Source organism: Lissotriton vulgaris, chromosome 8 (assembly GCF_964263255.1).
Source record: "Lissotriton vulgaris chromosome 8, aLisVul1.2, whole genome shotgun sequence".
Lineage (NCBI taxonomy): Eukaryota > Metazoa > Chordata > Amphibia > Caudata > Salamandridae > Lissotriton > Lissotriton vulgaris.
This window is the reverse complement of record NC_141696.1, coordinates 1,501,360,802-1,501,384,151: the sequence shown is the minus strand read 5'-3', so window position 1 is coordinate 1,501,384,151 and position 23,350 is coordinate 1,501,360,802. Positions and strand designations below refer to the sequence as shown.

Here is a 23,350-nt window from a genome sequence, read left to right as displayed (position 1 = left end):
TTGTTAACATCAGATGGTCACCTTTGTTAATTCCCGGTATTTGATGTGCAATACACTTTATTAATAACCTATCACATATATATATCAACAAACATTTTCTTAACACGTTTAGCCCATTTAAATTCACTATTCTGAACTGAGTTAGAACACATGCAATCCGCTTCTCCAAATGTTTAGAAGAGGCGGCAGATTGGATGTCAAACCATTGCCTCAAGTTAAACGGGAATAAGACGGAGGTAATGGTGGTAGGCAAGACGCCAACCATATGGTCGTCCACATCGTGGCCGGAATCACTGGGCCAATTCCCCACCCTAAAAGCAGAAGTGAAAAACCTCGGAATTTGGTTTGACTCCGATTTGACCTTTGATAATCAGATTCAGAAGGCAGAAGGGAAATGCTATGGGGCCACGAAAACCTTGAGGAAAGTAATTGATCTGTTACCATCTAATGCCAGAAAAACTATAGTACATGCAGTAATTACCTCACAACTGGACTATGGGAATGTACTATATCTGGATGCTTCAAAAAAAGGTCTATCCAAACTACAGAGGGTACAAAATGTGACGGCGTGCTTGGTACTCAGCCTTCCAAGAAGAGCTAACATGAAGAAAGCCCTAACAGCATGACACTGGTTGCCAGTGGAAAAGAGAGACATGCTTAAGGCAATGTGCCACTGTCACCGCATTCCATTAAAGAATGGCCCAAGATACCTTCAACCACTACTAACCCAATACATCCCAGGACGCAGCTTAAGATCTATGGGGAAGGCACTGGTGACAGTTCCAAGAATATTCAGAGCAAGAATGGGGGCTCGTTCCTTCAGGTACCTAGCAGCAAAAATCTGGAACACAATGCCAATTACCCTAAGAACTGAACCAAGTGAAAGTAGATTTCGTAGACAGCTGAAGACCTGGCTGTTTCCAAAAAACTAAATAAAATGAAGCTCATCAGGTCTTGCAGCGAGCTGTTTGCAAAAACTGAATAAAATGAAGCTCGTCAGGTCTTGCAGCGAGCTGTTTGCAAAAACTGAATAAAATGAAGCTCGTCAGGTCTTGCAGCGAGCTGTTTGCAAAAACTGAATAAAATGAAGCTCGTCAGGTCTTGCAGCGAGCTGTTTGCAAAAACTGAATAAAATGAAGCTTGTCAGGTCCTTCAGCTTGCAGCAGCATCTTCCATTAGTTATGTCTCAGCAAAGGGACACACCGGGCGGTGTAACCATGTGCTCTACAAATGTATAAAATAAAATAAAATCTCCTTTTGGCATAGTATAGAAAGTTATAGGAAACTAACCTGGTTAATTTTTTTCCAGAAATAAATCGCTCTGGCAAAAGCTAAGTAACTCCATGCCAAAAGTCCTTTTTCCATCCTTAAGAAGGGTGTTAAGGACAGACATTTTTTAAAAAATCTTCCTTCCTCTAAATCCCAATTAATGTTGTCATTGAGACAGAGCACCTCAATTGGAGCCAAATCATTGCTTCATAGGCCACTAAGATGGGTCTTTGGGAAGGCCCACCGTACTTATTCCCAAATGTCTTGAGGCCGCTTACAGTTTTTAACGGCCTGGGCTTGTAATGCTTCAATATGTTCTTTCCATAACAGTTTTTCCCCAAATCACTTCCCCGGGTATTTATATATATTAAAAATCTCCACTTCTGCATTATCTAGGAGCCACTTCAACTTCAAGTTCCTTTTTCCAAACAGCAACACTTTGGTTTTCTCCAAATGTATTATAATTTTTTCTTTTTACAATATTTTGAAAACACATCTAGTAGTCTCTGCAGGCCAATTTCTGTCAAATCCATGATAACCAAGTTGTTTACATAAAGGAGATAACCAATGTGGGTGCCATTCATTTTAGGGCTAAAACCATTTGGTACACCTAATAGTTTAGGTAAATCTGCTAAAAACAATGAAAATAATATGAGTCCAAAAATCATTCTTCATTTTTGTTCTGCATCAGAGTGAACCTTGAGTATCAATTTCCACTTGCATCCAATTTTCTCTGTGCATTTCTTGTAAAGTCAAGAGGTGTGTCATAGTTTCTTAAGCCTTCGTGTACAAGTCATGGTGGAAAGAGCCGGAGTCCACAAAAGAGAGGTACTGACTGCCTCTTAGCTCCAGTGATTCTTGGGTTATAGACTACAGCTGAAGCAGTGGTCAGCAGTCTAATCCTCCCCCTTGTATCCCCCCTGCCCAATGAGGATTTTTGAATTAGCCTCTGGCCACTATTTCATCATGCCCAGAAGAATTTTCGAGATTATCAAATCACCTACATCTGATAGGATTATCTGCCTATAGTTTTGGAGGGGGGTTAAAGCATCACCTTTCTTGTACATTAATTTAGTAACTGAGCCCATCCAGAATAATAAAATGATATCACTGCAGTGTTGTAATACAGCTGGTTTGTGATGTTACAATGCTTATTGCTAGACAAAGCAGACAGTGTGAAAGACTGATCACTGAGCAGAGTTACAGATGTCGCTAAAGCCAGTAAAGAAAGAAGTAGTTTTTCAGCGCTTCTATTTTTCCCTAAACATCACACCCCTCCCCACTTCCCCGAAATCCACTTTAATAAGCTGATGAGCATTTATGGCAGTATGTTTATTTATTGCACTGGTGTAGTTCACTATAGAAAGCAGGAATCTATCTGTAGGTTCCCGCACAGTTTGACCCACAGGTGTGTTTTTGAAAGTGATTTGCATCCAACAGTTCAACATAAATACATACTTGCTTATTGTCCTCTTTATTTTCACAGTACAGGACATATATATATTCTATATTCCTTCATTTAGACAATGTATTGTCTTTCCGTAGCAGCAAGAGCCAATGATTTAAAGCAGAGTTTCAGATAGGGTAATGGTATGTTTGAGCTGCACTATAAGAAATAAAATACCCCCTCACATAAGTAGATAGGGTCGTGCTAGAAACCTCATATGTCCTTCATTGTATGTAGGAAACTGGCATGTGGCCTCATTTCTTTATCCCCTCATAGAAGGCGTAATTTGCGGCACCTTGAGTGGCTTTGTAAAGAAATGTGGAGGCATAACACCTAGAAAGAAGAAAAGGCTTCTAAGGATTGTTTTGAGAGAACGTTGTCCATTATTACACAAAGACAATCCTGGCTGTAACACAGGCATCTTTTCACAATGGTGCAAGCGTGTCTGCGTTGGTGCAAAGCAGCAAAAAGTGCGCCAGCACAAGGAGCGAGCAGAAATGCGTCATATATTTGTAAATATGGAGCATTTCTGCTCTCTCCCTTTCACGCGACGTAGCGTAGCAACTCTGCTCGCTGCCCTGAGTTGCATGAAATATTAGTAAATGTGCCTCTTAATCTGCATCTCTAATGCTTATACCCATCATGCTCCCCTCACCCATTAGTAATGATTTCAGTTTTACAAATAACAACGCTGCAGTAAAGTGGTTTTGTTTCTTCTTAAAACAAAGTATTAAGAAAAATAAAAAGTGCAAACCACACAAAAAGCAACAGTGGGCATATATGTGCTAATAAGCCGTCCACTGGCACACATGTTTGACACATGTAATTTTTTAAATCACAGATCACATCATCACCCTGTGTCCGTAATGTGATATTGCAGACTTTATTGGTGCAAATAGGGTTTATGGAATATGCATTATATTACAAACAAATAACACACAATAGAGTGTATTCTTCTTTCAACATCCCATGGCCTTTTGGTTTAGGGTCTGCAATGAACCTACCTTGTCCGAACCCCTCCGGACTCTTATATTCAATCCATGTCTTGCTAAATTCTGATCCCTGTGCAAACTATTGATTGATTGATTGATCAGAATTACAAATTGTGTGGTAATCATTAAACCCGTACAGTTTTGCCCTGAAAGATTACAGCAGGTCAAACCTGCCTACATTTTCAGGGGCCTGTAAACAATGCAAAACATGCTGCATTTCGTGTGTAGACCAACAATTCTGCATGTCATTGTTTATTTTCTGTTGAAACTTTGGAATAGGAAGTAGTTACAACAAGTGGTAAATACCCAACTCTGGGGTAAAGGTATATGTGGTACATACCCTACCCCTCTCTCCCCAAGGTGTCATCAGGGCCTTGTACCGAGTGTCTGTTCCAGCCTCTGTTTACTCTCAGGCACAGACTGGCATTCCTCAGCCCCACATGAATTCTTGGTTGGGATCCATGGCCTTGTCTTCGTCTCGTCTCTATAGCAACGGGATAAAGAATCATAGAGCTGGCATTGTGGTGGTGGGGGAGGGGGGGGGGGGGGGAGTATATGACTGCCCCAGCTACAAGAAGAGGGAAACGACCGATACGACGCTGTTGTTGCGATACATTTACATTGCAGTCATTACAACGCAAGTCGTTACAACGACTTGCGCAGGATGGCGCTATACACTAAGGAATAGTATGATTTACTATTAATAGTATGATTTACTGTTCCAACACCTCCCCTACTGTTACGTAGGCTACAGTTGGAATAGTAAATCATACTACTCCTAAGTCCAACGCCCTCCAGCGCAAGTCGTTGTAACGACTTGCGTTGTAATAACTGCGATGTAACGTACCCCGATGTAAATCATCACGTTGTAACGTCACATATTCCCTTGTCAACCACACTCTTGTTCTGGTATCAGGGAAGGGTGAAGGCGCTAGACACCCCAAAACGAGACAGGTTCAGTCATATACCACCACTCCACCTATGAAGGGAAAGAGATAAAGGATGCATGGCAAGATAGATGAAGGTTGCAGGTTAGCGTCTGTAAAGGAAGCACTATAGAAGCTTATGGGAGAGAGGAAGAGGCTGCAGGTTGCAAGTGGGGTAGAAGCCGCAAGTTATGAGGCAGAGTCCGCAGCGGGATCTGGGTAGGATGCAAGAGCAGGGAGAGGGGCCCCTATTGATATTTTCATTCCTACTTTCTGACTGTCCGCCTTTGACCCCATTCACCAGAGTTCCCTGGAGCTGGGCTCTTCACCAGTGCATTCTGTGCGAGGCTTAGAGGTTCATGTTTCGTTACTTACCGGTAATCTTCATTACCCCAATTAAGGTCCTCCTCGTCCCAGTCCTTACAGAAGTGAGGCAATCCTGCCTCCAACAGGCTGGTCTCAATTCTAGAATTTCTTTTATGTTTATTATATAAACCCCTCCCACCCTCTGCCATACCTGTTATCAACAAGAACAGACACAACCAGAGTAGGAGGGAGGGAGGGAACAGGACTGGGATGAGGAGGACCTTAATGGGGGTAATAAAGATTACTGGTAAGAAACAAAACATTACCCCCTCATACGTCCTCCTCGTCCGAGTCCTTACAGAAGTGAGGATCTCACATGAAAAAAACACCAAGAAAACGCATGACACCAGGGATTCATGCAGATATACAAAAGTTTAATCAAAAACATCATTAATACACAGCAGCTTTCATAACACCAACAGGAAAATTGTCCACAGAGGCATGCAAGACATCAAGGAAATAATGCTGGACAAAAGTATGGTGAAACTGCCAGGTAGCCGTCACAAATCTTCTGGATAGAAACACCAGCCGCCTCAGACCAGGAAGTGGACACCGACCATGTCGAACGCTCCTGAACCTGAGCCAGAAGAGGCAGACCCACAGACTTATAGCACTGGCAAAAGTAAAAACACTAAACACTCACCGCATCACAACTCTGACAAGGAGGAAGAAAACCCAGCACTCCGACAGCACGTCCATCGGACAGGAAAAAAAACAGGCATGGCGGTGGGTGGGCGGGATCTATATAAGAACATAAAAGAAATTCTAGCGTTGAGACTAGCCTCTATAGGAGGGAAAATTGCACTGTTTCTGTCTAAGGTGAAGCTGGTGATTGAAGAAGGGGTGTTTCTACTGTTGTTGATTCATCTTATGAAAAACACAGGCTATCTTGAATAGAGTCACATAACATCCTCTGTCGGGAGGCAGGATTGCCTCACTTCTTTAACCCCTCCCATGCTTGTGACGGAACCGTTCCGTCACGAGCCTCGGGTGGGCTGTGCTGGTGACGGAGCAGTTCCGTCACGGCCTTCTCGCAGCGCCTGTGCGGCGCGAATTCCGCGCCTGCGCTAACGTTCTGAAGCGCGGGAGGGGCCGTGACGGAACCGTTCCGTCACAAGCACAGCTCACCCGCGTGCCGTGACGGAGCGGTTCCGTCACGAGCACGGGACCGCCACGCGGCCCCCCCACCCCTTTAGCACTGCGGTGGAATAGCCGCCGCAGTGAAGGGGTTAAGGACTGGGACAAGGAGGACATATGAGGGGGTAATGAACACAGAAGCTTTGCTGCTTTTGGCTCTGGACTTTATGCTGCTCCTAACAGGAGTCCTCCTGCTAGCAATGTCTAGCATAATGGCGGCCCTCAGCATTTTAAACAGGCGCAGCACTGAAGCTCTAATTGCTTAGCCTCTGGTGCTTGCACATTCACAATATTTTCAACGAGTTTGGCACCTGTGTGCCTGCCTAGAAGCCAGTTATTTAGGCTGTGACTAGGCTGTTTCCAATAATAATGACCTACTAGTTAATAGCTACCTCTCAATTTGTAGTCAAAGCAAAGAACTAATTCAAACTGCAGGTTCTTCGAGTGAAAGCAGAGGGACCCTCACATGCTGATGTGGAATATCACCTGATTGAGATGGTGTCTGATTTTTCATATTCACTAAATCATTTACCAATACATCCCTCTCAGTGAGTTAAGCACCAGCTCGAGAGATCTCTCTGTGACCTACATATCACACATGCCTGAACTGTGATTGATACACACTTGTTATAGTCTGCTATTCTGCTGGATCTGTTCTGCAAGGGATGGAAGACTTCCATTACTGCACTCAGTGATAGTGGGAAGCTTACTTTGCTACTGCCACGCTGTACTTGTTCTAAGAAGAGGCAAAGCTCACACTGCTGATGCTCGATTTGCATCTATGATCTGATGGTGAAAGTTTGTGCCGCTGCCGCTCTGGCTGTACCTTTTCTCTATAGGAGGGAACATTGCACTGTTTCTGTCTAAGGTGAAGCTGGTGATTGAGGAAGGGGTGTTTCTACTGTTGGTGATTCATCTTATGAAAAACAAAGGCTATCTTGAACAGAGTCACATAACATCCTCTGAATCAGAGGCTCCTTTACACAATGTGTTTTGATTTGAGATGGCCATAGACCTGAGGAAGGCGCCAAACCCCATAGAGGCAATATATGAGCACCGAAACACGGCGAAAGAAAACAGTAGCAGGCATGCTTGCTTGGCCCTCCTGTTTTTCACCTTGTGATAGGGCATTACAAGTAAAAAGATGTTTGCTCACAACACACAATTGTAATATAGGTCTGATAGTTTAACAAATGTAGAAAATAATGTCGTTATAAGGAGCATTACCTCCCCCAAACTAAGGAACCTATACCTAGGAGACTGAACGACCAATGGACTGCAGTACTCAGATGCTTCCCCATGCTAGTGGAACTGACTGCAAGAAGTAAACGAGCGCATCGTCATGAAGAGGCTCTGAGGTAAAAACTAAAACAAAATGGTGGGCACAATCATCCAACAGTACGCACGCCGCTATTAGCCCCCATAAAGCATGAAAAATGCAAGGTTGCACCTTGTACATAGACCTTCAGGGGCAGCAGAGGGCCTCCGATGAGAGACATTCCAGTTAGAGGCAAACCGCGGCCATGAGCACTCATCTATCTGCCATTTTACCTCCGAGCCACGCTGGAGCCTCACATAGCCGTGGCCTTCCTGCTACAGCTTCAAGCCATGCCCACTTGTAGCACTTATATAGCGCTTCATGGGTCCAGCGTGTGTGGATCTCATGGATTGTACATTTAGACTCTACCCAGCTTTTTTGGCTATAAAAGAAGATAGGGCAGTAATTTCACTGCCAGTTGGTCCCTTGAACATTCACCAGGCAGGCCAGAACATGATATATTACACTGTCGAAGATTTCCGTGCACTCCTATTTTCACTTTATTCTCCTTTTTGTCATGGTCTTTCCAAACTTTAAGCTGTATGCGTGCTCCCTGGAATACATGAACTGCCCTTTTTCACGTCTAAGTATGCAACATCGGACGTGGAGCGGAACTGCACTCCAAATCCAGGCGCACAGCTGGTGTCGTGATTATCACACATCCTTTTCCAATAACTTTTTCAATTTCAACAATAATTGATCCATGTACTCCAAGACTTTACTTCATTCGATTTTATTTTATTTTATTTGATCTTTTCACATGTGATTTGCTTATGTTTTAATAACTTCTCATGCCACAGATATGCCCATCCAAGCCTTTTTACGGGCATGCCAAAAAACATAAAACATCCTCGGTTGCAAGTTATTATGTTACCCAATGCATTTCGGACTATAAAAAGTCCTTCCTCAGGGGTTCACTACAAGATAAAAGAACGTTGCTGTTAGAATTTGACTACAAATCTCTATGATTAACACTAAATACCAACAACTCCATGCTATGTCTTAGATTAACCCATATACATCACTTTCCCTCTAAACCCAGTGTTGAATACTCCCGTAGTTAAGCCTGAAGAATCCTCTAACCAACCTCTTCAGCCTGTGCTTTTGACCTTCCTTAACATTGCATGACACCCCAAATCTTCGCTCCTAATTTACTCCTTCCTCCTCCTTCCCACTACCCACTTTTCACTCCCCAGATTGCGTCCACTTAGTCTCATAGCTTCGCAACTTCAATTCCAGAACATGATGCCTAGTGCAGCTCTAGATTATGTACGTAAATAGGTACATGGTATTTCTATAGCACAATTCTAGCCAAAGGCAGCGGAGCACTGTACAGGGCTGAAGACAAGCATAAAGCCAACAAGTGACATGAGGGATAGCTGTTTTGTGGATCAGTGAATGCATTGTGATGTAGTGTTCTTTATAAAGGTGCTTCTGCAGCGTCATTTTAAATTGAACAGTTGGAGCGGGCTGATGGGTACGAGGCTGTTCGTCCAGATACTGGGTGAATAGATGGAAACAGCCTGCTGCCTTGTTTTTTGTTCATGCCTGCACTCTTCTGGCTGTTGGTATGCCAGAAACCACCAGAGATGGTGAGCATGTCTGCAAGAAAAGCAGGGGTTCTGGTCATGATGGGTATGTAAATGATGCAGCTGGGTTTCAAGATGGTGCAGGCCGGCAAGGGGAACCAATGGAGTTCCACCATGGCGGGGGTGATGTGATCATATTTCATCAGGCCATGGATGAGACATGAAATAGCAAAATCTGATTGGATAGTTTGACATCTTTAGCTTGAAATACATTTTGGTTTGAATATGTATTAGGTTTAAAATGTATCAAGATTCTGCATCAAGCCTGCTCCAATTTAGCAAAGAGTTCAAGACGCACCTACTTAAAAACACGCCTTCACAAATGCATTGATCGACCGCGAACCAGCTGCCTCTATCACTCGTTGCCTTTATGCTCGTCGTTGACCTTGTACAGCACTCCGCTGCCTTTTGACTAGATTCACGCTTTAGAAATATCACATACACACATACATTTATTTCAAAACTGGTAACTGTACATGGCCCGGATTACCAGCTGGTGGGTAAAGGGTCAGGTACTTACCACACCCCACAAATACCATTACCCAATATTTTAACCAGATGTGGTAAGTAACATTTATGGCACGTTTTTTCCTTGGAAATTAGACATAACATGCAGAATCAGTATAAAATGCATCATTAGAAGTGGCCTAGATACCTCTGATGTGTGCTATAACTATTGTTGTCATACACTAAAGAATTATGAGAGTTTAGAAATTTAGATTTTTGTAGGAACAGCCGCGCTTTTAGTTTTTTCTCTGACCGCACGTTGCGACTGGCAAACAGATGGTTTATATTAAGGGAACAGTCCTCGGAATAGGGAGAAAAAATGCCAAAATGTATGCCTAAAGACAGTTTCTGTAGTCATTTCTCAGCCCGGAGCTCAAAACTCATGCTGGTGTGGCAATATCACAGCTGGTAATTACTGCAGTAATTGGCATCAGTAATTCTGGTTGTGGCATTATCACACTATTTTAAAAGCACCTTGGTATGAGATCCTTTATCTAACCCAAAATGCTTCCCAGACACAGCCGACTGCAGTGTAAATGTAAAAAATGTGCCAATGTAACAAGTTATTAAAACCCCATTGACCTGGTAAATTAGTTCAGTTTCGAGATGCATTACAACAAGAGCCCAACGGACCCATCTCAAGCCAGTGTCAGTGGAATATCTTCATTTGAGTCTCCTTTCCACCCTCCATCTCTTTCACCTCTCATTTTGTTTCTCTTTTTTGATGGTTCTTCCATCGTTACATGTCCTCCTTGACTGGCTTCTCAGGTCTTCCTTCTGTCTTCTGTCCTCTAGGGCACCAACCTTCAGCTCGCTCGTATCAAGCGCTTCTTGGTCCAGGACAGAGCGCCGCTGCCTGAAGCCAAGGGGAGAGTGGTAAGTAGTCAGTACTGAAGAGAAAAGGCATGGCCAAAAGGAGACCTTTGCTTCATGATAGAGGCACACATTGACTCCTGAGAATCCTCTGTAATCCTTCTGCAATTGAAGTTTGTGTTTCAAGACATCTCATTTGTACGGGAAAAAATTGGACAAACAAATAAAGAGCTTTGCGGCCCATAAGAGCTTGTTATTTTTTTGAGGCAGTACAGCACAAAAGACTCACACAATGACTAAGAAGAGGAAGTTAAGGTTTCAGACTACAATTTAGAACCTAAGTAAATTTGCACTTTATTTTATTTTAATATTTTTTTAGTATGCAAACATTGCCCTTGCGGGTATCAGAACACTTTACAAATTTACAGAGAGCAGAGTACTTGAAACAGTAATATCAAATTCACTACAAAGAGCAGGGGAGGGAGGTACACAGCAATAGGGAGGGTGCACTTTACCATGATTAGAGAGAAGGGGAGATAAACTAATAACAACCGACTATCACAGTTCAGACACTATTACCAACGGAGTGTCATAGTTCAGACAACTGCAAGTACCAGGCAGTATTCAGAAGCAGTGGTGTAATGTTGGTACTGATAAGATAAATGCATTAAGTAGCCAGTGATAAATAGTCATGCGAGCAACTGAGGAAAATAGAATATTGGGATCAAGGGAAGTAATTTGTTGATAAGGAGAACTTTGACTTCTTTCTTGAAGGATATGATTAGAGCCGGACTGGCAGTAGCAGGCACCGGGCATTTCCCTGGTGAGCCAGAGGGGTGGGGGGCGTTTTTCTGGCTGTGGGGGTCAGTTTTGTCACTGGGGGGCGGTTTTGCAACAGTGATGCAATATCGGCCCCCAGTAACAAAAGTGGGAACAATGCTTTTACTAGCAACCCTCCCCCATCCCCGCTCCCAGGGAGGGTTGAGCAGCAATCTGCCAGAGCTGGTTGCTATTTCCAGTCTGGCCCTGGATATGATTGAGGGATTAGTTCTGACTTCAGGAGATAATGTGTTCCAGATTCTTGGCGCAATCCCAGAGAAAGATTGGTTTTAGGTTTTCTTCTTGTGAAGCCACTCTCTTATGTTCTGCCTCTGGCTATGTTTCTGTTGTTTCCATCTGATAGCGCCTTGATGCCCTTGGGGGCTAAGTACTTTTTGTGCGATATAAATATTCCATTCATTCATTCATTCATTCAAGGCGATTTTTAGCTGGATTCTTGCTTCGTAAGGGAGCTAACGGAGGGATTTGAGATGCGGTGAGGTCATGTGGTTGTATCTTTCTGTATCTTTGTTTGGTTTATGGAGTGTGTTAGGGTTACCAACTTCACTTGCAGTAGAAGGGTATGCACAAAACACATTTTTGTGAGAAAATTATATTTGAAAAAAGATCTTTGTTTGAGAATTCTCTTTTGTGGACTTTTCCCCCCTTAGGCAAACTTATTGGAGATTTCCTACACTGTTTGCTTTTAACTCTGTATCAGCAATGTTTTAATAGTTCAAGAAGATTGTGAAGTTTACGTTTAAAAAATTTTTAAGTAATGTTAGCAACTACAAATTTGAAATCTGAGACTAGACTCATCATAGTCCTATAGGATCCCCTATCGGTAGTCGGTTGGTTCCTACTGCAAAAAACTACACTGGCTTCCTATTGCAAGCCGCATTCAATTCAAAATCCTTACCCTCGCCTTTCGTGCTTTTAACGGTCTTGGTCCAGGATACTTGAAAAAGCGAGTGGCAGTATCTCAATCAGTCAGATCGCTGAGATCTAACAGTTTACGGCTCCTGATTGTGCCACGTTTCCGACGATCCAGAATGGGCGGCAGAGGGTTTGGAGTAATGACTGCCAAACTCTGGAACAGCCTCCCACTTGACCTTAGGTTCTGCCCGTCTGAATCCCTCTTTCGCAGTAAATTAAAAACGTGGCTGTTCTCCAGGTCAGGAACTTAGTCCTGAACTTGTCTTGATCCTCTTCTTTACTCCTGAGCTTCTGTCTTAGCGCCGGGACACCCCTTCGGGGGTAGCCGTGCGCTGTATAAGCTACTTAAATAAATAAATAAATAAGAAAAAATAAATGACTCAAAAAAAGAGGAGGATGAAGAAAATGTAAATTAGGTAGTCTGCTGGTCAGCAGTTTCCCACAACTTTAAGAATGAGCCAGTAAGATACTTAATGCAAAATTCAAATAAAAAGATATAATAAACTGCAAGGTTTTAACAGGAATGCCTCAAATATTCCCTAACAAGTTTCTTCTGTTTACTGTATAGGGCGCATTCAGCCGTATGCCAGCAAGTGAAAGGAGACATACGTCTTTCCATGGATAGCAAGTGGATTTAACACAGTGGTACTTAATGCTGTTGCTTGAGGGCTGGGCCATGGTAGATTATCAAGATAATCACATGTTGATTTAAAGAAAATGATCCCCATTTAAATTTATTGTACGTAATTTTAAGTGGATATTATGAAAGTCTGAGCTTTCAAGGGCCAAAACACTGGACACCCCTGTCTGCTGAATAAGCTGTTCCCTTTGGTTCCCAATGCCTCTTGTGTCAATCTGTACAGAGCATGATTGGACAGAGGAAGTGCTGACTAAGAAGTGTGAAAAAGAGAAAACAAGGCAGCATGTCTTTTTCATCTATGCACACAGGATCTAGGAGAACATGCCTGTATCCATCAGGAATGCCCCAATGCTGCCCAATTGAGGAAAGAGCTGAAGATACCTCTTTAAGGAACACTGCATCACAATGTGTTAACAATTCACAAACCAGCTATTTCTCCTATCACTCGATCGACTCATTTATGCCTGTCTTTGACTCTGTAAAGAGCTCTCCTGCCCTTTGGCTAGGTTTGCGCTACAGAAGTACCACGTACCTACACACAGAAAGAAGGGGTGCTATCCATTGCTGTTTTATACTTGACGAGTGAAAAACATAAGATAATAGACTAGATGGGAAAGAAAGAGAAACCAGTGGCAGAGGTAGTTGGGAGTAGTTGACCCTTTACAATCAGGTGCTAACCGCAAGTGCGATGTGGGAGGAATGTGCAAGGGATTTTGTGGAGTCCTGTTGTAACTAGCGATGTGGAAAAGATTGGAGGAGAGGTAGGGTGTAGCTACCAATGGCACAGTAGAGCGACTACTGCAGCTTGCTCTGCCTGGGTAGTCATGCCTATCTTATAAAAACACTGCAGATTATACAAAATGCTGCGGCTTGCATCTTATTAAACATTCCTGAATATCAAACTGCACGCCCAGCTATGGCCAGTCTCCACTGGCTCCAGTAAAGAGAATGATAGAATGTAAAGCTCTGTGCATAGCACATAAGATCAAATTTTCTCAGGGCCCTCACATTTTAAATCAGCTAATTGTCCTGAAAAACAGTATGCGAGGTTTGAGGTCAAACAACCGGTCCCTCCTGGCCATCCCAAGAATTAAAAGGGCCAGAAGTGGAGGACGGTCTTTCGCATATTTGGAATCCATGCTCTGAAACGCCCTTCTCATACATCTGAGAACAAACTGCAATCTCATGAGTTTTAGAAAGCAATTGAAGACACCCCGGTTCATCTAGTCACTACATCCACCTGCCGTTACTATGTCTGCTAGCGCTGGGAAGCCATTTATGGGTAGCCATGCACTTTATAAAATTAGGTAACATAACATAACAAGTGCAGTAGTGGCACTATAGACAAAACAGTCCTGAGCCCACTGCAACCCAGTAAAGGTTGGAATTCTCTAGCCAACCATGCAGTAGGGAGGCCATTTTAATTGCTTGCTCGAGGGCCCTGTAGGTGACACGCTCACAGCAATGGTTGACTTTTCCTGTCAGTTCAAGTGACCTTTCGCACTTTGCTTCTATTTCCTGTGGAGTTTTTGTATTTGAACCATAGTATTATGGCCTCATATTCAGGGCTGGTGTGCTGTGTTTTCAGGGATCAGATGGAAAAGGTAGCATTAGTCAATTAGTTTGTGTCAGACAACCCATTTCTCTTTTTTAAATGTCAAACATGATAAGCTGGCAATCAAAGGGGCACAGCTAGACATTCAGTACCATGGAGGTTTACAGAATACGCTACGGATGTACTATATTTAATTGTATTTTAACATTTCTATAGCACATTCATACCACCAGTCTGACCACAGCAATGCCCAGTACGTGCAGCTTAAGTGAAAGAGACCGTGGATGTATAAAAGAAAAGTGCTCCAGGAGCACTACAGGCATTTTAGCCAATTGTTTGGAAAATTGGGGCACTTTCGCATGAAAGAAAAGGCTGCAGATGCTTGTTAGATCCTTCTAAAATACAGATAGGCACACACTTTCTGGCTGTGCAATTTCATTGGGTCAGTGCATAATTTGTAAAAGAATATATTCCGGTGCCAAAGGTTTTGCTCAGAAGCCTGTGTCTGGTACTATCCAGAGTGGGGTGCTGAATACCAAGGCTGTGTTGTTCTGAATCTGATTCCACCGAATGCCTCTTAAATTCACCACCCCACACTTCCTGCCTCTTTACCTCAATCCTGTAGTTTTTTTTTCATCTCTGCTTTCTTTGTCAGCGTTTTTCCATTTTTCTCTTCTTTCTTTCCCTATTTTGCGTTTGTGTCTCTCTTGCTCTGGAAGAAAGTGTGTTGAGACAAAATAAGTGCCAGGCCCCAAAAACGAGTGCCGGTGGGCCCCATCTGCAACCCCCAGCTCAAATTAAGCACTGAATAGGGTGTTTTCTCATTTGCATGACAGCGGCATCCTTGAAATGTGGGAAAGCCTCTGTCCATTTGCACACACCCTATTACATATGCACACACACATACATGAGGATGTCAGGAAGTGCAGTGACTATGTACTAAGGGTAGCATAGTGAGTCCATCCCTAGCCCCACAGGGTGCCCTTGGAGGTAGGTGCCCAGGCATCTCTCCATTGCCAGATTACTGCTCTCGCCCAAGTTCACACTTCCAGTGTGGACAGAGCATTTCGTATGTGGAATGGTGCAGACATACTGAAGATAAAATGTCCCAAGGGGCCAGATGACACTGATTGCATCAGTGCTGGTGCAAGACTGCACCAACATGTCCAACGCACATATGTCTGCATTATAAGTTGGGTGGTTAATTCCGTCCAGTGCGCGAACCCCTGTTTACGCACGGAAAAGAATTATAAGCTCGGTTTTATTTAACACATTTCTTTCAATTTCGCCAGGCGAAACCTACCGAAATTTAACAGGGGAATTAAACACCCAACTCTGCATTCCCAATAACTCGTAATAGGTGCTTTTTATCTCACCCAATAAGTAACAAACCACAGCGCTATTTACCAAGTGTGATATATTGCATCTTTACTTGTAATCAGGCTCATAGATTTCACTGGTGGGATTTGGCATCAATAGCCGTGCCAGCTGAACGCTACAAAAACTCCATTAGAGCTTGCCAAAATTTGCAACGACGCAAATTCAAGTAGGAAATATGCAAATTAGCAGCCATGATACTTTTTTAATGCAAATAAAATGGCTTTCCTTTGTACTTTCAAATGCACTGCCTTCACATCCCACTTTGATTAATTCGGAAGCAGGAGAAGCATATTGAACTCACTATGATTTGAACCTGTGGCTTTCAGGTTGCACACAGACCTCTCCAGTGGGGCAATAGTTCACTTTTCTCTGTCACCACACCAGAATCTGTTAGTGTACCCACAGGGCCGGCAGGGCCGGCTCTAGGCTCATGGTGGCCCTGTGCAGGGAGCGTAGGTGGGGGCCCCGGAAGAGGGGGTCCGGACCCTCATGGACATCGATTCGCCAAAATGTTATGGGTGACAAAAGCGACATGTCACTCCCTTTCACACCCAGTGACATCACAGGCGTGTCTAACCTTGGACTTTCGACGGTCTCTTATTTACTGCTTGAGGTGTTATGGAAAGAGCAAGAAATGGAGACAACAGAAAAGTAAACAAAGCTCCATGGGCCCTCTTTAGTTTCTGTTCTCTCTGTCAGACAGTCTCTCTCTCTGTCAGTCTATCTCTCTCTGACAGTCTCTCTCAGCCAGTAAGTCTCCCAGTCTCTCTCTCTCTCTCTTAGTCTCTCTCTCTGTCAGCCAGTCTCGCTCTCTCCCAATCAGTCTCTCTCTCTCCCAGTCAGTCAGTCTCTCTCAGTCAGTCATTCTCTCTCTACCTCAGTCAGTCTCTCTCTCTCTCTCTCTCAGTCAGTCTCTCTCTCTCTCTGTCAGTCTCTCTCAGTCAGTCAGTCTCTCTCAGTCAGTCAGTCTCTCTCGCAGTCAATCAGTCTATCTCTCTCAGTCAGTCAGTCTCTGCCTCTCTCTCTGTCAGTCAGTATCTCTCTACCTCAGTCAGTCAGTATCTCTCTACCTCAGTCACTCTCTCTCTCTGCCAGTCAGTCTCACTCTCAATCAGTCTCTCTCTCTCTGTTAGTCAGTCAGTCACTCTCTTAGTCAGCCAATCTTGCTCTCTCTCTCTGTCAGTTTCCTAGCCAGTCAGTCTCTCAGTCAGTCAGTATTCAGTCTCTGAGTCAGTCAGTCAGTCAGTCTCTCTCTCTCAACTCTTTCTCTCTCTCCATTCTCTCTCTCAACTCTGTCCACTCCATCTCCACTGTCTCTCCACTGTCTCTCCACTGTCTCTCTCTCCACTTTCTCTCTCTCTACTCTCTCTCCACTCTCTCTCCACTATCTCCCTCCACTGTCTCCCTCCACTCTCTCTACTCTCTCTCCACTCTCCCCCACTCTCTCCCCACTCTCTCTCTCCACTCTCTCCACCCTCTCTCCCTTCACACTCTCTCTCTACTTTCTCTCCACTCTCTCTTTCTCTCCGCTCTCTCTCTCCCTCTCCCTCTCTCTCTCCACTCTCTCACTCCACTCTCTCACTCTCTCTCTCACTCTCTGTCTCACTCTCTTTCCACCCTCTATCTACTCTCTCCACCCTCTTTCTACTCTCTCTCCACTCCCTCTCCACTCTCTCTCCACTCTCTCCACACTCTCTCCACACTCTCTCTCTGCACTGTCTCCTCCACTGTCTCCTCCACTGTCTCCCTCCACTCTCTCCCTCCACTCTCCCTCCACTCTCTCTCCACTCTCTATGCACTCTCTCTCCTCTCTCTCTTCTCTCTCTCTCCACTCTCCACTCTGCACTCTCTCTCTCCACTCTCTCTCTCTTCTATCTCTCTCTCCACTGTCTCCTCCACTGTCTCCCTCCACTCTCTCTCCACTCTCTCTCCACTGTCTCTCCACTCTCTCTCCACTCTCTATCTCCTCTCTCTCCTCTCTCTCTCTCCACTCTCTCTCTTCTCTCTCTCTCCACTCTCTCTCTCTCTCTCCACTCTCTCTCTCCACTCTCTCTCTCCACTCTCCACTCTCTCTCTCCACTGTCTCTCTCTCCACTTTCTCTCTCTCTCTCCACTGTCTAGCTCCACTCCCTCCACTCTCTCTCTCTCTACTCTCTCTCCACTCTCTCTCTCTCTACTCTCTCTCCACGCTCTCTCTCCACTCTCTCTCTCCACCCTCTCTCCCTCCACTCTAGGGCCTAGGCATGTGCAAACTGTGCACCTGCACAGGGCCGCCAAACCCCAGGGGCCGCCACGACGAGGATCCCTCAGCTGAGCCCTCCGGTAGAGAGCTGTGTCTGTCTCTCTCTCTCTAAGCCAGCTGCTGCTGTCTGCAGCCTGCTCCTCGTCCCGCCCTGCTGACCTTTGACTGAAGAGAAACAAAGTATCAACTTCCATTATTTCTCTTCAGTCAAAGCCACGAGCCAGGCCCGGAAAGAGGAGGGGGTGGGGGCCCTGAGATAGTGCATTCTCCTCAGGGCACTATTCCTTTGAGAAGGGAGGAGGCCAGGGCTGTGAGGGTTGGGGGAGTGGGGGTTGTCAGGGTTTGGGGGCCTACATGGGCTGGGAACCTCTTAATGTGATTGTGGCACCCTTAAAAAACTGCTTCCCTTCCTCCCCTACAAGTTATCTAAAGACACAATTACAATGTTGAAGCTGGCTCTGTTTCCACATCAGCATTTTAAAAACATGCTTACCTTTTCTGGATAATTTTAGCTGGCTCGACTACGCATGTCTAACATTGCGAAAGTGAAAGCGATTTGCACACCCCTCTTGAGTGGGCCTCGGTAAATGTGGAGAGCTGGCCTGCTGGCATGTGGCGAAGACGCAGTGTTCTGCTATGTGCTTGTGCACAGGTTGGCCCATGGTGAATTATAATTATTAGAAAGAACGCTCCAGAGGCAGAAGCACTTCCTCAGCCACCAAGTTTGGGACAAGGAACGAGACAGTGAGTAAGTTTATTTTTATTGTTGAAAGGTGAAACAGAGGTCCTGGTGGAATGGGATAACGGGCCTGCAAGTAAGGGAAGATTATCTGATCTCTGTTCAGACAGCCTGTAGGTCCTTTCTCCAACATAGTGCCTGTGTAATATAGTTTGTAATCACTGTGACATTTTTAGGAACTTTTATACATAATAGAAACTGTGTTTTCCGACAAGTCATGGTTCTTTTAAACAAAATACAATTTTAATTGCTTGCTTTATCGTAGTCCGTTTCACGCTCACTCTGACATCTGTTTAAGTCCTCCGAGTCATTTCTTATTCTCTCGGTGTACCAAGTCAACCTTCCCTCTGAGTTCGGTAAGCTGAGTTACAGTGACAATCGTTATGCACAGCACATAGAGGTGTCAAAATGGCATTTGTACAAACATTAATTTTATTGTGAGAGAAAAGCATCCTCATTAAAAAATGAATGCATGTGAGGGTGATGTGCTCTCTGACCGCCCTTGTTTGGCCGATATATTGTTGGTAGTTCTTAGTATTTAGTGTGTATCCTTGGCTTGGGATGGTGGCACTTTCCTTGTATAGCCAGAGTACATATGGATACTGGATGAAAACTGCAAACTGATAGTAGAGCACCTGCCATGCATTTACTAAAAATAAAAAGCTTGCCTATTAGGTCAAAATTATTTTGTTTGAAGAAAGTGATCAGCTTACGTTTTGGAGTCCAGGCGGAGGGGGAGAAGGGTGCACGGCAGAGGGGAGAAGGGTGCAAGGCAGAGGGGAGAATGGCGGAAGGCAGAGAGGAGAAGGGTGCACGGCAGAGAGGAGAAGGGTGCAAGGCAGAGGGGAGAAAGGTGGAAGGCAGAGAGGAGAAGGGCGCAAGGCAGAGAGGAGAAGGGCGCAAGGCAGAGAGGAGAAGGGTGCAAGGTAGAGAAGGGTGTAAGGCGGAGGGGAGAAGGGTGCAAGGCAGAGGGGAGAAGGGCAGAAGGCAGAGAGGAGAAGGGCGCAAGGCAGAGAGGAGAAGGGCGCAAGGCAGAGAGGAGAAGGGTGCACGGCAGAGGGGAGAAAGGTGGAAGGCAGAGAGGAGAAGGGTGCAAGGTAGAGAAGGGCGCAAAGTAGAGAAGGGAGCAAGGCGGAGGGGAGAAAGGTGCAAGGCAGAGGGGAGAAGGGTGCAAGGCAGAGAGTAGAAAGGGTGCACGGTAGAGAAGGGTGCAAGGCAGAGGGGAGAAGGTTGCAAGGCAGAGGGTAGAAGGTTGCAAGGCAGAGAGGAGAAGGGTGCGACGCAGAGAGGAGAAGGGTGCAAGGCAGAGGGGAGTAGGATGCAAGGCAGAGAGGAGAAGGGTGCAAGGCGGAGGGGAGAAGGGTGCAAGGCAGAGGGGAGAATGGTGCAAGGCAGAGAGGAGAAGGGTGCAAGGCAGAGGGGAGAAGGTGCAAGGCAGAGGGGAGAAGGGTACAAGGCAGAGAGGAGAAGGGTGCAAGGCAGAGGGGAGAATGGTGCAAGGAAGAGGGGAGAATGGTGCAACGGGGAGGGGGAGAAGGGTGCAAGGCGGAGGGGAGAAGGGTGCAAGGTGGAGGGGAGAAGGGTGCAAGGCAGAGGGGAGAAGGGTGCAAGGCAGAGAGGAGAAGGGTGCAAGGCAGAGGGGAGAAGGGTGCAAGGCAGAGAGGAGAAGGGTGCAAGGCAGAGGGGAGAAGGGTGCAAGGCAGAGAGGAGAAGGGTGCAAGGCAGAGGGGAGAAGGGTGCAAGGCAGAGGGGAGAAGGGTGCAAGGCAGAGAGGAGAAGGGTGCAAGGTGGAGAGGAGAAGGGTGCAAGGCAGAGGGGAGAATGGTGCAACGGGGAGGGGGAGAAGGGTGCAAGGCGGAGGGGAGAAGGGTGCAAGGTGGAGAGGAGAAGGGTGCCACGGGGAGGGGAGAAGGGTGCAAGGCAGAGAGGAGAAGGGTGCAAGGCAGAGAGGAGAAGGGTGCACAGTAGAGAAGGCTGCAAGGCAGAGAGGAGAAGGGTGCAAGGCAGAGGGGAGAAGGGTGCAAGGCAGAGGGGAGAAGGGTGCAAGGCAGAGAGGAGAAGGGTGCAAGGCAGAGGGGAGAAGGGTGCAAGGCAGAGTGGAGAAGGGTGCAAGGCAGATGGGAGAAGGGTGCAAGGCAGAGGGGAGAAGGGTGCAAGGCAGAGAGGAGAAGGGTGCAAGGCAGAGGGGAGAAGGGTGCAAGGCAGAGGGGAGAATGGTGCAAGGTAGAAAAGGGTGCAAGGCGGAGGTGGAGAAGGGTGCAAGGGGGAGGGGGAGAAGGGTGCAAGGGGGAGGGCGAGAAGGGTGCTGCAAGGCAGAGGGGAGAAGGGTGCAAGGCAGAGGGGAGAAGGGTGCAAGGCAGAGAGGAGAAGGGTGCAAGGCAGAGGGGAGAAGGGTGCAAGGCAGAGGGGAGAATGGTGCAAGGTAGAAAAGGGTGCAAGGCGGAGGTGGAGAAGGGTGCAAGGGGGAGGGGGAGAAGGGTGCAAGGGGGAGGGCGAGAAGGGTGCTGCAAGGCAGAGGGGAGAAGGGTGCAAGGGTGATGGAGATGAAGTTAAAAATGAGAGAGTAGAGAGAGAGAGTAGAGAGCGAGAGTAGAGAGCGAGAGTAGAGAGAGAGTGAGGGTGGAGAGAGAGGGTGGAGAGAGAGAGTGGAGAGAGAGTGGTAAAAGAGTGGAGTGAGGCAGTGGAGAGAGAGTATAGAGAGAGTGGAGAGAGAGAGTAGCGAGAGAGTAGAGAGAGAGAGTCAGTGGAGAGAGAGTGGAGAGAGAGTAGAGAGAGTGGAGAGAAAGACAGTGTAGAGAGAGTAGAGAGAGAGTGGAGTGAGAGAGTGGAGAGAGAGAGTGGAGAGAGAGTAGAGAGAGAGAGTGGAGGGAGAGAGGGTGGAGAGAGAGAGTGGAGAGAGAGCGTGGAGAGAGAGTAGAGAGAGAGAGAGTGGAGAGAGAGTAGAGAGAGAGAGTGGAGAGAGAGTGGAGCTAGACAGTGGAGAGAGAGAGAGCATGGAGACAGTGGAGAGAGTGAGCAAGAGAGTGGAGAGAGAGAGAGTGGAGGGAGACAGTGGAGAGAGTGGAGAGAGAGTGGAGAGAAAGACAGTGGAGAGAGAGTAGAGAGAGTGGAGAGAGAGTAGAGAGAGAGAGAGAGAGTGGAGGGAGAGAGAGTGGAGGGAGAGAGAGTGGAGGGAGAGAGAGTGGAGAGAGAGAGTGGAGAGAGAGTAGAGAGAGAGAGTGGAGAAAGAGTAGAGAGAGAGAGTGGAGAGAAAGTGGAGTTAGACAGTGGATAGAGAGTGGAGAGAGAGAGAGAAAGTGGTGAGAGAGACAGTGAAGAGAGAGAGAGTGGAGAGAGAGAGAGAGAGAGAGAGAGAGAGAGAGAGAGAGAGAGAGAGAGAGAGAGAGAGAGAGAGTGGAGGGAGTGGAGCTAGACAGTGGAGAGAGAGAGAGAAAGTGGAGAGAGAGAGACAGTGGAGAGAGAGAGTGGAGAGTGGAGAGAGAGTGGAGAGAGAGAGTGGAGAGAGAGAGAAAGAGTGGAGAGAGAGAGAGGAGAGAGAGAGTGGAGAGAGAGAGAGGAGAGAGAGGAGATAGAGAGTGGAGAGAGAGTGGAGAGACAGTGGAGAGAGAGTGGAGAGAGAGTGGAGGGAGACAGTGGAGGAGACAGTGGAGAGAGAGATAGAAGAGAGAGAGAGTGGAGAGAGAGAGTGGAGAGAGAGAGAAGAGAGAGAGGAGAGAGAGTGCATAGAGAGTGGAGAGAGAGTGGAGGGAGAGTGGAGGGAGACAGTGGAGGGAGACAGTGGAGGAGACAGTGCAGAGAGAGAGTGTGGAGAGAGTGTGGAGAGAGTGGAGAGAGAGTGGAGAGGGAGTGGAGAGAGAGTAGAAAGAGGGTGGCAAGAGAGTGAGACAGAGAGTGAGAGAGAGAGTGAGAGAGTGGAGTGAGAGAGTGGAGAGAGAGAGGGAGAGGGAGAGAGAGAGCGGAGAGAAAGAGAGAGTGGAGAGAAGGTAGAGAGAGAGTGTGAAGGGAGAGAGGGTGGAGAGAGTGGAGAGAGAGAGTGGGGAGAGAGTGGGGGAGAGTGGAGAGAGAGTAGAGAGAGTGGAGGGAGACAGTGGAGGGAGATAGTGGAGAGAGAGTGGAGAGAGAGTAGAGAGAGAGAAAGTGGAGAGAGAGACAGTGGAGAGACAGTGGAGATGGAGTGGACAGAGTTGAGAGAGAGAATGGAGAGAGAGAGAGAGTTGCGAGAGAGAGACTGACTGACTGACTGACTCAGAGACTGAATACTGACTGACTGAGAGACTGACTGGCTAGGAAACTGACAGAGAGAGAGAGCAAGATTGGCTGACTAAGAGAGTGACTGACTGACTAACAGAGAGAGAGAGACTGATTGAGAATGAGACTGACTGGCAGAGAGAGAGAGTGACTGAGGTAGAGAGATACTGACTGACTGAGGTAGAGAGATACTGACTGACAGAGAGAGAGGCAGAGACTGACTGACTGAGAGAGATAGACTGATTGACTGCGAGAGAGACTGACTGACTGAGAGAGACTGACTGACTGAGAGAGACTGACAGAGAGAGAGAGAGACTGACTGAGAGAGAGAGAGAGAGACTGACTGAGGTAGAGAGAGAATGACTGACTGAGAGAGACTGACTGACTGGGAGAGAGAGAGACTGATTGGGAGAGAGCGAGACTGGCT

General features: G+C 46.3%; 1 protein-coding gene across 1 annotated transcript in view; it reads left to right on the top strand.

The window, feature by feature from the left end:
- Positions 1-23,350, top strand: part of DRD3 (dopamine receptor D3) — an 835,727-nt gene that overhangs the window by 630,487 nt on the left and 181,890 nt on the right. Inside the window, exon 6 of the mRNA XM_086933536.1 lies at positions 10,347-10,427. Within this exon, the coding sequence (XP_086789662.1) occupies positions 10,347-10,427 (81 nt within the window). The remainder of the gene's footprint in view (positions 1-10,346; positions 10,428-23,350) is intronic.